The sequence below is a fragment of the Cherax quadricarinatus genome, chromosome 82 (assembly GCF_038502225.1).
Source record: "Cherax quadricarinatus isolate ZL_2023a chromosome 82, ASM3850222v1, whole genome shotgun sequence".
NCBI classification, from domain to species: domain Eukaryota; kingdom Metazoa; phylum Arthropoda; class Malacostraca; order Decapoda; family Parastacidae; genus Cherax; species Cherax quadricarinatus.
In genome coordinates this window covers 11,135,145-11,148,599 of record NC_091373.1, presented here as the reverse complement: position 1 = coordinate 11,148,599, position 13,455 = coordinate 11,135,145, and the positions used below count along the sequence as shown (strand labels likewise).

Below are 13,455 nucleotides of genomic sequence, written 5' to 3'. Positions count from 1 at the left end.
TGGGTCCTAGGTTTAACATTTGTGTGATATAATTGTGAGTAACATTTGGATATACAATTTATAAGGTTCAGTTATTCAGTATTTATTTGGTTTTGAGTGAGTAAGTGATCTTTGAGAAGAGACTTGAATTTATAAACAGGTAGTGTTTCTTTTATATTTACAGGTAATGAATTCCAGATTTTAGGGCCTTTTATGTGCATTGAGATTTTGCATAGCGTGAGATGGACACGAGGAACATCAAAGAGTGATCTGTGCCTTGTGTTATGGTCAACCCCGCCAAATGCAAAGTCATGAAGATCGGGGAAGGGCAAAAAAGACCGCACATACAGTATAGTCTAGGTACCCAAAGACTGCAAACCTCGCTCAAGAAAAAAGATCTTGGGGTGAGTATAATACTGAGCACATCTGAGGCACACATCAATCAGATAACTGTTGCAGCATACAGGTGTCTGGCAAACCTAAGGATAGCGTTACAATACCTCAGTAAGGAATCGTTCAAAAAACTGTACACTATATACGTCAGGCCCATACTGGAGTATGCAGCACCAGTTTGGAATCCACACCTGGTCAAGCATGTCAAGAAATTAGAAGAAGTGCAAAGGTTTGCAACAAGACTAGTCCCAGAGCTAAGGAATTGTCCTATGAAGAAAGGTTAAAGGAAATTAGCCTGATGACACTGGAGGACAAGAGGGTCAGGGGAGACATGATAACGACATATAAAATACTGCGCGGAATAGACAAGGTGGACAAAGACAGGATGTTCCAGAGATGGGACACAAACAAGGGGTCACAATTGGAAGTTGAAGACTCAGATGAGTCAGAGAGATGTTAGGAAGTATTTCTTCAGTCAAGAGTTTTCAGGCAGTGGAATAGCCTAGAAAGTGACATAGTAGCAGCGGGAACCATACATAGTTTTAAGGCGAGGTTTGATAAAGCTCATGGAGCAGAGAGAGAGAGAACCTAGTAGCAATCAGTGAAGAGGTGGGGCCAGGAACTATGACTTGACCCCTGCAACCACAAATAGGCAAGTACACACACACACACACACACACACACACACGATAAAACATGCCCATCTAACCTCAATGGAATAACTGACAGCACAAATTTGCCATGATACTTCACAAAGGAATGTATGGCTCTTTGTGATCTATGCTGCCACCATATTTCACCCAAGAAGCGTGTGACAGTTCAAGTCTGGGAACTTTTTGATAGCACCTCATACAGAAAGTAGACCATTTACCACTGGCTTAAATAGACACGGGGTAAAAGATAGTGGAATGTGAATGGAAATCTGAGGATAGGAATATCACCGAGATGTGCACTTTCACTGTGTTTCATAAAGAAAAGGAGCGAGTGATTGTAGAAGTAGTACTTATTTTTTAAACCATTACATTAACTTTCTAACACAAAAAAATATAAAAGAACAGAAATAATCATGTATGACGATTAGCCAATAATGTGAAATTTACCATATACAGTACCTCATCCACAAGAAATATCAAAATCTTTGTGAACTAAATGTTTCAGTCACCATATCCCACAACCCCAGCCCCCTTTACCTAAATCCACATAAGTAGCACAGTAGTTGAACCTGCAAATCCTTTTAGAGGCAAAGTTGCTGAACCAAAATGTCAGAGCCTTACATTAAATTACGAATTCAGGCATGGCCAGGGATAAGTACTGTCGATGATACAGTATTAAATTCAAGATGAGGCACCACAAGCACAACATTGCAACTTTAACTACAAATGTGTACAGTATTCCCAAGCAGGTAAACTCACTCTTACATATTTGAAGGTATGTAAAATAATTCTATTTCAGAACCAAGAAATGTGAAGTAACAATAATAACTAAATTTACAAGACATATTCTTATTGTATAACAGGAGTGGAGAAAATAACTACTGCTGTACATATAAACAAACAAAAAATTTCAAAAAGTAGATGGGAAAGCTTTCTTTGTGCCAGCATTACTAAGAACAACAGGCCATAAGTTTCTATTATTAAAAAGATGCAGAAGATATATTGGAAATTATTTGTTTACAGTGTTTGATTGCTGGAACGAAATTATTTTACAGAACAGAGTACCAAAGTTTTAAGGTGTATATACAATAAATCTAGTAAGAAAATAGAACACTATGGTCATATGGTCTATTCTGCAGCTGCAAATTGGTAATTAATTACACACATGCTAATAAGAGTTGATTTGAAAACATCAGAGAAAGTTACTGGAAACGTGGCTGGAACATTTAGAGTAAACTTTTCGTAACAAGTTGCTTAGTTACAGATCAACAAACCCTGTGTATACAATCATCATTAATGTGTGTGTTAGTTTAACACACTGGCCATCTCCACCAAGGTAGGGTGACCTGACAGAAGAAAACATTTTCACTGTTACTTATGCAATCAGTCTTGCCAGAAGGGAACCAATCTCAGGCCCTACAAACTGCAACATCCCCACCTCTCCTTCAGAGTGTAGGTACTGTACTTCCCACTATCATGACTAGTCCAGCTAACTGATTTCCCTGAATCCCTTCATAAATGTTACCTTGTTCATACTCCCAATAGTATGTCAAACTGCTTGCCTCCACTCCTATTTAACATGATCACAAAAGCCTACTGCATGTCCAAGCCCCTAGCACTCAAAACCTCCTCTACCCCTTTCCTCCAACCTTCTTAGGATGACCCCTACCCCTCCTTCCCTCCACCCCTAGATTTATACACCCTCCTAATCATCTCATTTTTCTCCATCCTCTCTAATATCTAAAGCACCTCAATAACACCTCAGCCTTCTGAATAATAATTTTGGTGACTCCATACCTCCTAATCTCCAAACTCTGAATTCTCTGCATAATAATCACACCACACATTGCCCTCAAACATCTCTACTGCCTCCAACCTCCTCAATGCAACATTCAAAACCAATGCCTTATACCTACAGAACAATGTTAGTACTGTACCGTATACTCTGGTACGTATATTCCCCTTTTTGCCTAAATGGATGAAGTTTTTTGTCTCCACAAATGCCTCAATGCACCACTCACCTTTTTAAACCTTAATCATTTCTATGGTTCAATTCACCTTGAGAGTGTTATTAGGAGCTAATTCAGAATTATTTTTTACACCAGATAACAGATCTTTTATTTAGATGAAGATGAAACTAGTGATAAGAGGAAAAATACATTCATGGGGCAATGCCTTATACCTACAGAACAATGTTAGTACTGTACCGTATACTCTGGTACGTATATTCCCCTTTTTGCCTAAATGGATGAAGTTTTTTGTCTCCACAAATGCCTCAATGCACCACTCACCTTTTTAAACCTTAATCATTTCTATGGTTCAATTCACCTTGAGAGTGTTATTAGGAGCTAATTCAGAATTTTTTTTTACACCAGATAACAGATCTTTTATTTAGATGAAGATGAAACTAGTGATAAGAGGAAAAATACATTCATGGGGCAATATCACTAGTGGAGTCCCACACAGATCAGTGGCTGCCCTGATAACGTATATCTATACGACCTAGAAAAATTACATGTATGATTATATAAATATGTTTTGAAGATGCAAATACCTTGAGTAAAGTTGGAAATCAGGATGACTAAGATCTTCCTGGAGGATTTAGAAAAGTTGAGCAAGTACAGTAAAATGGATGGTGGAATTTAATGATGACTGATGACAAACATCATGAAATGAAAATGGATTCACATGAAAAAGGGATCCATTAAAAATATTACATTGCTATACAATCTTGAACATCAAATAAAGAAAATATCACCAGAAATCAGAAACCTGCATGAGAAACCAATGGTATACTGACAAAATTTTAAAATAGCTTTCAATTACATGAATGATAATTAGTGACAATCTAGTTTATAAAAAATGTTATCATCAAAATTTTGAATATGTGGCTGTGGTATGGAGTCTGCACTATAGAAAAACATACAGCATTGCAGTAAAACAAATTTTTTTGAAAGACAAAAAATCAGAATTAAGAACAAAGACTAAAGGTGCTGGATATATCCACATTAGACAGAAAATACGAGTGGTTGATGGCTGGAATGGGATGAAAGGAGAAAATGTGCCAAAACCACTGGAAATTTAAAAAAAAAAAATTTAAATGATAAATATATAAAATATATAAAAGGTCACCAAGAGTATAAGCTCTATTCCTAAAACAGGCAGTCACACACATGAAGCAAAGCACATTAACAGCAATTTAGAATGCAATATAAAACAAGATAATGACAACAGAGGCATAATTTAACTGTCTACGTCTTTCTGGCACAATCCATCATCATCAATATACATTTTTTCATCTTTAACATTTACTTGCAGGAATTTAGAGGAATCTCTAGCTTCTTCCATAATTTTATTACTGTTAGGACTATAATTCTGTCTAACTGTGAACATGTTTTGATCAGGTCGAGTGTCATTTGCTGGGTTAAAGACCACATTTGTCTGAGATATGGGTATACTTTGGCTACCCGTTTCTCCTTGACTAGATTTTTCTGGAGTGTCTACTGCTACAGGATGCTGCTTCATGTGGTCCTTGTAAATATGCCTTTGACTGAAGTTCTGATTGCACACTTCACAGACGTATGGTCTCTCTCCTGTATGGACCCTTGTGTGCCTGCGAAGATCTGAATTTTGAGCGAACCTCTTCCCACACTCTTCACACGCAACTGGTTTTTCACCAGTGTGAACCATCAAGTGTTTCTTTAGTTTTCCGCTCTCTATAAAGCATGCACTACAAAATATGCATGCAAATGGTCTATCTCCAGTGTGAAGCCTTGTATGTCTTTTTAAGTCGCTATTTTTAAGAAATCCTTTACCACATTCACTGCATATACAGTTTTTAATTCCAAAATGAGTTTTGGTATGGTTTTTAAGATCACTTTTCTTAATAAAACTTTTGTCACATTCTTTACATTCAAATGGTCTTTCCCCTGTGTGATGTCTCATATGGACAGTTAGTTTTACTTTTTCTATGAAACCTACGCCGCAAATTTCACAGACAAAAGGTCGCTCTCCGGTATGAATCATTGTGTGCCTTTTCAAATCACTATTCTTGTTAAATGTCTTACCACAAGATAGGCATTCATATGGCTTCTCACTTGTTTGAGGCTGTTCTTGAAATTCAGGTGGATCCATGCTGTATGTGTCTTCGAGAAATATCCAGGTGATGCTCTATGGTGTATCCTGCAAGCATAATCTAGAAATAATTTGTCAACAAAGAGACAGTGAGCACAGAAAAATACTTGCAAATATAGTGAGCAATTCATCACAATACTTCAATTGTTTTACCTGTTATGCCAATAAGATGGATAAAGTGAGAGATGTAAAACAAAGGATGTTTCTAATTACCTTTTAGTAGTTAAATGAGTAGAGCTATGCTCATTGTGTCCAGTCTATAATTAATCATAAATACTGTACATTTAAGATTTTCAGTGGTTGTATTACACATTACCATAAAATTCATTCCAGCTCTATACCATTCACTTTGGAAAGATACAATCTTTTCTTTGATGTTTTCTGCTTATCCTTTTTCATAATTAAAAATTATGGCCTCTTGTTCTCTGTTTCCAATTCCAAAGAATCTTGGCTATCATATCCTTTTATAAATTTGTGTGTGATTAAATTTAATCTCTTAAGACTTGTCATTCTTGCAATTTTCTCACCGTCAAAAGTAAAAATACATACACTGTAAACAATATTTCCAGTACAGAGCTAATATATTATTACATTTCTCAAGACTCTCTTCTTTCCTTGTGAACACAAACTCCATGATAGATGAATATTGCCTGTTTCTCTCATTCGAATTCAGCACTACAGGAAGCTGTATATAAAAAAAAAAAGCAAGCACACAAAGCAAATGCTTATTCCCCTTCCCCCCACATTCACCATTTCCCACTAATGAAGGGTGACCCAACAAAGAAAACTCATTCACTATCATTCATACAATAGCTCTCTTGCTAGAAGAGTGCAGAAATCAGCCATTCTTCAGTGTTGGCACAGTACATACCACCTCCAGGACTCAGATACTGCTAACCAGTTTCCCTGAATCCCTTCATAAAATTTACCTTGTTCACACTCCAACGGCACAACAAATCCTAAATAAATACCCTTGTCTCCATTCCAATCTAACATGCTCACAGATGCCTGTTGGATGCCTTTAAAACCTCCTTCACCCCCTACCTTCAACCTTTCAGAAACAATTTCTACCCTTCCTTCCATCCACCAAAATTTATACACTCTTGGTCAACCTGTTTTTTTTTTTTCATCCAAAGTGACAAAATTATTTCAACAACCTTCCTCCTCCCTCTGAATCATATTTTTCATGCACTCATGCCATCTTCTAATTTCTACATTCCTTAGTCTATATATAAAATTCACTTTACATATTGATCTCAAACATGACACTTTCACTGCTTCCAGCCTGCTCCATGCTGCAAGAATGAAAACTCATGCCTCACACCCATATAAAAGTGCTGGTACCAAGATACAGGTACACCGGTGGTACATTTCCTCTCTCTCTCTCTCTCTCCAATGATAAAGTTCTCTACAGACATCAATACTCTTCCTCTTTTTTTTTTTTAACCTTTCCCCTCCCCCCTGACTTATTCTGTGAATCACATTGTCCTTCATACACCCCTCTGCCAACACATCCACCCCCAAATATCTAAAGATATTTTTTTCCTCCATGCTCATTCCCTCAAATTTGATATGTATTCATTTTCTTTCCATGGCCTAGATTTTTTTTGTTACTTTCATTCAGTTTGCTCTTTTTTATGCTGACTTCTAACTTCCTTCTGTGAGCCCTCCAAAATTTCTCCACATCCTTTGTAGCTTATCCGAATCTACCAAAAATAGTGTCAGGAGCAGAGAACAATTGTGACAATTCATATCAGTCATTATCTTACAAGCCCCTATCTCACTCTTATAAATGCTGATAAAAACTTACTTGCTGGTCGTTCTTCAATAATACACCTCCAAACATAAGTAGCCTCCTTCGGCTGCCTAATCACATGAAGAGGTGAATTTATCAAAACCTGCTTTCAACAAGTCACACAAATTCTGAACAGAAGCATTTTGCATTTAGTTTTGCCATCATGTGAAGAGAATTTTTTAACCCCTCTCCTAAAAAGCATCTTTTCTGGAATTCATCACAATGATGAACGAGGCTTCTCCATACTATCTCCTTTCTTGATAAAACAAAATAAATGGCATATTTTAATACTATATCTCTAATAATTTTCTTTAATATGTTGAGGATGTACAGAAATGAATTCATTAAAGAATTTTGAAATTCGTAAAATTTCTCTGTACTACTCTAAGAACTGTAAAATCAACATTACTTCATGCTAAACTACCTTATATTTTGTCTTTACTTTTTTTTTATTTATTTATTTATTATTAATTTGAACATGATACAGTGAAGTACAAGGGAATACAGTTATTACAGTGCAACATGCCAAAGCCCCTTGTATGCAGAACATTAAAATTAGCGTAAGATTAACTAAGCAATATAGTCAGTGGTAAAAACATTATTGTAAACAGATAACAATTTAGCACTTCCTTCTTTTAAGCACTTCATCATTTATCAAAGAAATCTCTTCCATATTTTATTCAACTGTGGGTTACATATCAACAAAAATAGTCCTTTTACTTTAAGGTTAGAATTTTACTGTTTTTAAGAGGAAATAGAGTTTTAAATCAGATTTTTAGATAAAGAACCACTAGCATAGCTAACTGTACAGGCAAAATTAATTCTTAAACTTAACAGAGAATGTGGCCAACTGGGTACAAGTCAGCTAAGGATAAACAAGTTACAGTGTCTCAATTGGTACTGGTGGTTGTTCAAAAATGTGGGGAAGAGAATGGTCAGACCACTGGGAGACATTTTCAATATTCATTTTGAAACTTCAACCTCAAGTGCTCCCAAATCCCCTGCCATGTGATTGCTCAATGAATACTATAATTTCACTAACTTTCAAGATTGTTTACCAAGACACTGGTGCTATTACTTCCAACAACACCTCATGATACCTTTCTCTAATATGGCTTTAGCTAAACCAATAATGTCCTGTTTGTTTTCACAAAATTCAATACTTATTTCGTTAGTATTAGGCTAATAACTAAGCTCTTAAAATAAATATTAAGAAAAAATACAAATATACCATTAGTAATGAACAAACACCCATTATAATTATAATTAAAATTAATTATTAAAGTATTCATGAGACAGTGCTAAACCTGAAATGGTCATATAGCACCTGGGGATATGGAATTAATCAGATTCAATCCAAAGGGAAGGTTAGCACTTTGGTTCAAAGGACTGCAGTGGCATCAAGGCACCTCCTCCCTTGAAGGAAGTTACAAATAAGATCCCCAATACTTCAAAAACATTACAATTTTGTCATAAAAGTGATTTTTTGCATCATTAGATGTTATTAGCAAGTTTTTTTTTTTATTAACACATCAGCCGTTTCCCACAAAGGTAGGGTGGCCCAAAGAAGAAAAACTTTCACCATCATTCATTCCAACACTGTCTTGCCAGAGGTGTGCTTACACTATAGTTATAAAACTGCAACATTAACACCCCTCCTTCAAAGTGCAGACAATGTACTTCCCATCTCCAGGACTCAGTCCGGCTTGGTGGTTTCCATGAATCCCTTCATAAATATTACCCTGCTCACACAATATAAGAATGAAAACCTAGAGAACTGTAAAATAGCCCCTAGATAAAATGATGGGAAAATTCTTAAAGTAACTGGTTACACCTTAAGTTAAACCAAAATTGATAGTATACTGTCAATACAAAAACTTAATATAGTACAGCACCCAGTTCACAATAAAAATGAACCATGCTTTATTCCCATGCTTGGTGAGATATGCGAGAGGGTCCCTCTATACCTGTTGCCCCTATTCACCTAGCATTAGATACCAAGAAGTAAGTTTATATGTGTAAATTGCATCCTAGAAGGAAAAGAGCAACTGAAGGATATCAGAGGGCATTACCCATATTGCTTGGCTTTCCTGGGATCCTAATCCTTTAGAAATAACCCAAAGAAAGTCACTGATTTGTTTATATAGTAAATAGTTTTACCAAGGTGCTGGTTTTCTATCTCCTAAAGAGGTATACCCATATCTTCATGTTACTTTAGCATCACATCTACTTTCTGAACCAGTTTTTTTTTTTAACACCTAGGGCCCATAGTGGGTCTAGGTTTTACCTAAAGAAACTAGTGATTACTATTAGTAATGTATTCTACATAATTTCAATGATTTCTTCAAAATATAGGTACACAGTACAGTGGTACCCCAAGTTTCGGTCATAATTCGTTGCACTAGGCTGTTCGAGTACCGTTACCGAACAAATTTGTTCCCATAAGGAATAATGTAAATTAGATTAGTCAGTTTCAGACCCCCCAAAAATACACTTACAATAATACACTTGCATAACTGCTCGAGTTGGGAGCTGTATGAAACTCGGGGTACCACTGTATTACTATGTTATTAGTTAATATAAAGAATATAGTGTAATAAACTGCAGGTTCAATTCCCGACATGGGAACCACACGAGGCCTGGTCTCAAGACAGGGCTGCGGGGGCACTGACCCCTGAAACCCTCTCCAGGTATAATTATGAAATGCACTCTAAGACCTGAGTTTTAAATACCTTGTGGAAATAACAGTGGAGAGTGAAGATGCATGGGAAGGAGGGAAGAAGCCAAACATCAAAAGAGGGGACTACACAGGCAATAGGCAATTCCTGTATGAGGGGCACAGAGAGAGAAGTGAACGAGACAATGGAGTATGTGGCCAGAAATTGGAGGGAGACAGAGCTCATACTCAGGAGCAATAGAAATAACAAGGAGACCATGGTTTACCCAGAGGTGTAGGCAGCCCAAATGGAAAACATGATGGGGCCAGAGAGCTGGAAAAAGAGTATGCATGGATAAGAATGGAGGCTCAACTGCAATTTGAAAATTAAATAGTGAAAATCAAATCTAACCCAAAGTTGTTATATAGCCACATCAGGAAGAAGACAACAGACAGGGACCAGGTAATGATTCTGAAGGAAGGAAGGTGGGGAGCTCACAAATTATGACCAGGAAGCGAGTGAAGAGCTCAGCATGAGATTTAGAGATGTATTCTCAGAGTAGACAAAGGCTCCTAGAAAACCATAGTAGTATAGAGTGTACCAGTAAGCATTGGACAATACACAGCTGGGGAGAAAGTGAAGAAGCTGCAATGTGAGTTTAGATACCTCGAAGCAAGTGGGACCAATAATCTCTGTGGGTCCTGAGAGTAAGAGGCAGTGTGTGCTGCTAGCAACAATCTTCAAGTCAATCAATGCAGGGCAACTGTCAAAGGTATAGAAGACAGCAAATGTTCCAATTTTTAAGGAGAAAGGCAGGCAGCATTCAACTACAGACCAGTCTATGACATATATAGTATGTAAAGTTATGGAGAAGGAAACAAGTGGTGGAGCACCTAAAAAGCAGGAGCAAGTTCATACATGACAACCAGCAGGGATTTGGGGATGGAAAACTGTCACAAACCTAATGGCGTTCTGTGACAAGGTAACAGAAGTAAGCAATAGAAAGGGATGGGTAAATTACATTTTCTTGGACTAAGGTTTTGACATAGTACTGCACTAGAAACTGGTACAAAAGCTAGAGGAGCAGACAAGAATAACAGTAAAACCACTACAATGTATCAAAGCATACCTGACAGGAAGGAAACAAGGAATGGTTCATGATAAGGTGTTGAAATGGGTGCATGCGATGAATTAGGTTCCACAATGATTAGTTCCAGGGCCAGTACTGTTTCTTGTATATGTGAATGACATGATGGAAAGGAGAGTCAGAGGTATCCCTGTTCATGGATGATGTAAAAATAATGAGAAGAATACAAATGGACAAGGACCAAGAAAGGCTACAAATGGATCTGGACAGATCTGGTCTGACATGAGGCTCCCGGAGTTTAACCCCACCAAGTGAAAAGTTATGAAGCTTCGGGAAGGGCAAAGACTACAGATGGAGTACAGACATGGGGGGAGGGAAGGAGGCGGTGATGCAAAGACTGCAAGCCTCACTCAAAGAGGACTCTGGGGCGAGTATCATACAAAGCACATCCCCTGAGGTGCACATCAACCAAATAACTACTACAACAAATGCACACCAGGCATATCTAAGAATAGCTTTTAGACATCTAAGTAAGGAGTCATTCAGGACATTGTACGTGTATGTCAGGCCCACATTAGTACATGCATCACCAGTATCAAGCCCATACTTGGTCAAGCACATCAAGAATATGAAGAAAGTGCAGAGGTCTGCAGCAAGACTAGTCTCGGAGGTAACGGGTATGTCTCGTTAAAAGCTCAACCTGATGACACTGGAGAACAGAACTAGGGGGGATATATCAATGTACAAAATATTGAGAGGAACTGACAAGATGAATAGGGACAGTGTTTCAGAGATGGGAAACAGGACCATGAGGACACAGCTGGAAGATGAAAACTCGGACGAGTCAAAGTGATGTTAGGAGGCATTTCTTCAACCTTAGAGTTGCCAGGAAGTAGAACAGTCTAGAGAGTAATGTGGCAGAAGTGGGATCCATACATATATTTATTAAGAAGAGGTATGATAAGACTCTTGAAGGAGATGGTGGATCTAATAGCAACCAGCAAAGATGCAGGGTCCCGAGCTGTGAAACGACCCCTGCAACCACATAGTCGAGCATGGATGCGCACACATGCACACATACTCTTGCAGTACTGTACTTATTCCCTGGATGGTGTTGTCTCAGGAGTAATAAAAAAATTGTCACTTGGGTTCTAGATTAGCACTGCTATTCTGGTTTTAATACATTTCCTCAGACTTTTGTAAATGCATTAATGGCATTACAAATTCAGATGTAAAAGGCTTAGTGCTTATTTAGAGTGGTTTTCAAGTTAAGGAGGCCTGATTTAAGAATGAGCCATGGGACAAAAAATGATTCCATAAACACTGATATAACCCTTCACTGTACAATGATACCTTCTAGGAGTTGCTGCAACACTAAGGCTGGAAAGATGTACAGTAATTGGGTTTTTGATAACAGCATTACCTCAGCAAAACCCAAGTGAACCTACCTAATAATAATAATAATAATAATCTTTATTTACTATATGTACATGGTATACAGTCCTAGCTGACAACAATGACATACTACTATATAGAAAGCCACTTGTTATGCTGAGCATCTCGGGCAAATTAGGTCAGTGTCCCAGGATGCGACCCACACCAGTCGACTAACACCCAGGTACCCATTTTTTACTGATGGGGAACATAGACAACAGGTGGAAAGAAACACGCCCAATGTTTCTACTCTGGCTGGGAATCGAACCCAGGCCCTCGCCGTGTGAAGCGAGAGCGTTAACCACCAGGCCACCAGAGCCCCAGGTAAAGGCAATTATAATAAACTCCAAACTCATGGAGATATTTATTGACAAATTCTAAGATTACATACTGTAACTGCATAAAACAAAAAAAAAAAAAACTTTGTTCATAGTAAAGTAAAATTCGTGTTAAACGATAACAAAAACATCAATCAACTGGTAAAAGAATGTGGTAATAATCAGTTTTAAAATTAAAACAATTAAATATAAAATAAATCTTAAATTCTAGTGGTAATACCTGGTCTTATACAGTAAGCAAAAACCGGCTTATACCAAGAATGTGTAACAAAAAAGTCATAAATGTATATGAATCTCAGTAAGAATCAGTTTCACTCAAACCAATCTCTTAACTTAATGTAAACGTTTCTCTTGGAAGTCATACATTATGCTGGAAGACAGGACTATGACGGTAAAATGTAAGCACATTAGAGGAAGAAATATGAAGGTCTTACCGAGCACAACAACGTAGTAGAAGAGAGTGATAAAGTAGTGTGTAGCGGTGATACCACTGGTCGTTTCTGCGCACCACCACCACGGCACCACCACCTAGATGGCGCTCATTAACCGTCACTTACAACTGCCATTAACTACATTACTTGCTTTCCAAATCTATGTTTAAAAGGCAGAAGTAAATTATAAAACAAAGTAGATACATGCCTGGATGTTTATTTATTTACAAATGACGTAATATTTTGTTTACATTTCTAGTGGTAGTAAAATCCGGATCCACAGCACGAGAACTAAGCGAACGCCTCAGTCATTGACTTAACATTGATGCTGGTACATATAATAGCAATTTTGGGATTAAAATATATTTTTAAGTAAATAAGTTTATTTAGGTACAAGTACACATAAATACAATTATCACAGCAACATGTGTGTAAATTACCTAGGACAGCCCCAAAAAAGTCCGACAAAGTTACTTATTTCAAGCCTAGCAATAAGTTACAGTAGAAATCAAGTCATGATGATAACCTTAAAATGAAAACAGCTGAGTAACTCA

At 37.3% G+C, this 13,455-nt stretch overlaps 1 protein-coding gene across 2 annotated transcripts in view; it reads right to left on the bottom strand.

Moving 5' to 3' along the window:
• LOC128702838 (glutathione S-transferase 3, mitochondrial) overlaps window positions 1-13,043 on the bottom strand; it is an 87,563-nt gene extending 74,520 nt beyond the window's left edge. The window contains exons 1-2 of one of the 2 annotated variants that reach the window (XM_053797266.1): window positions 12,905-12,949; window positions 5,093-5,207 (exon numbers count right to left, since the gene is read on the bottom strand). In XM_053797266.1, coding sequence (XP_053653241.1) covers window positions 5,093-5,159 — 67 coding nt within the window. In that variant the 5' untranslated portion in view covers window positions 5,160-5,207; window positions 12,905-12,949. Of the gene's footprint in view, window positions 1-5,092; window positions 5,208-12,904 lie in introns of both variants that reach the window. The other variant, XM_053797267.2, reaches the window with a different exon arrangement.
• Window positions 13,044-13,455: the final 412 nt, after the last annotated feature.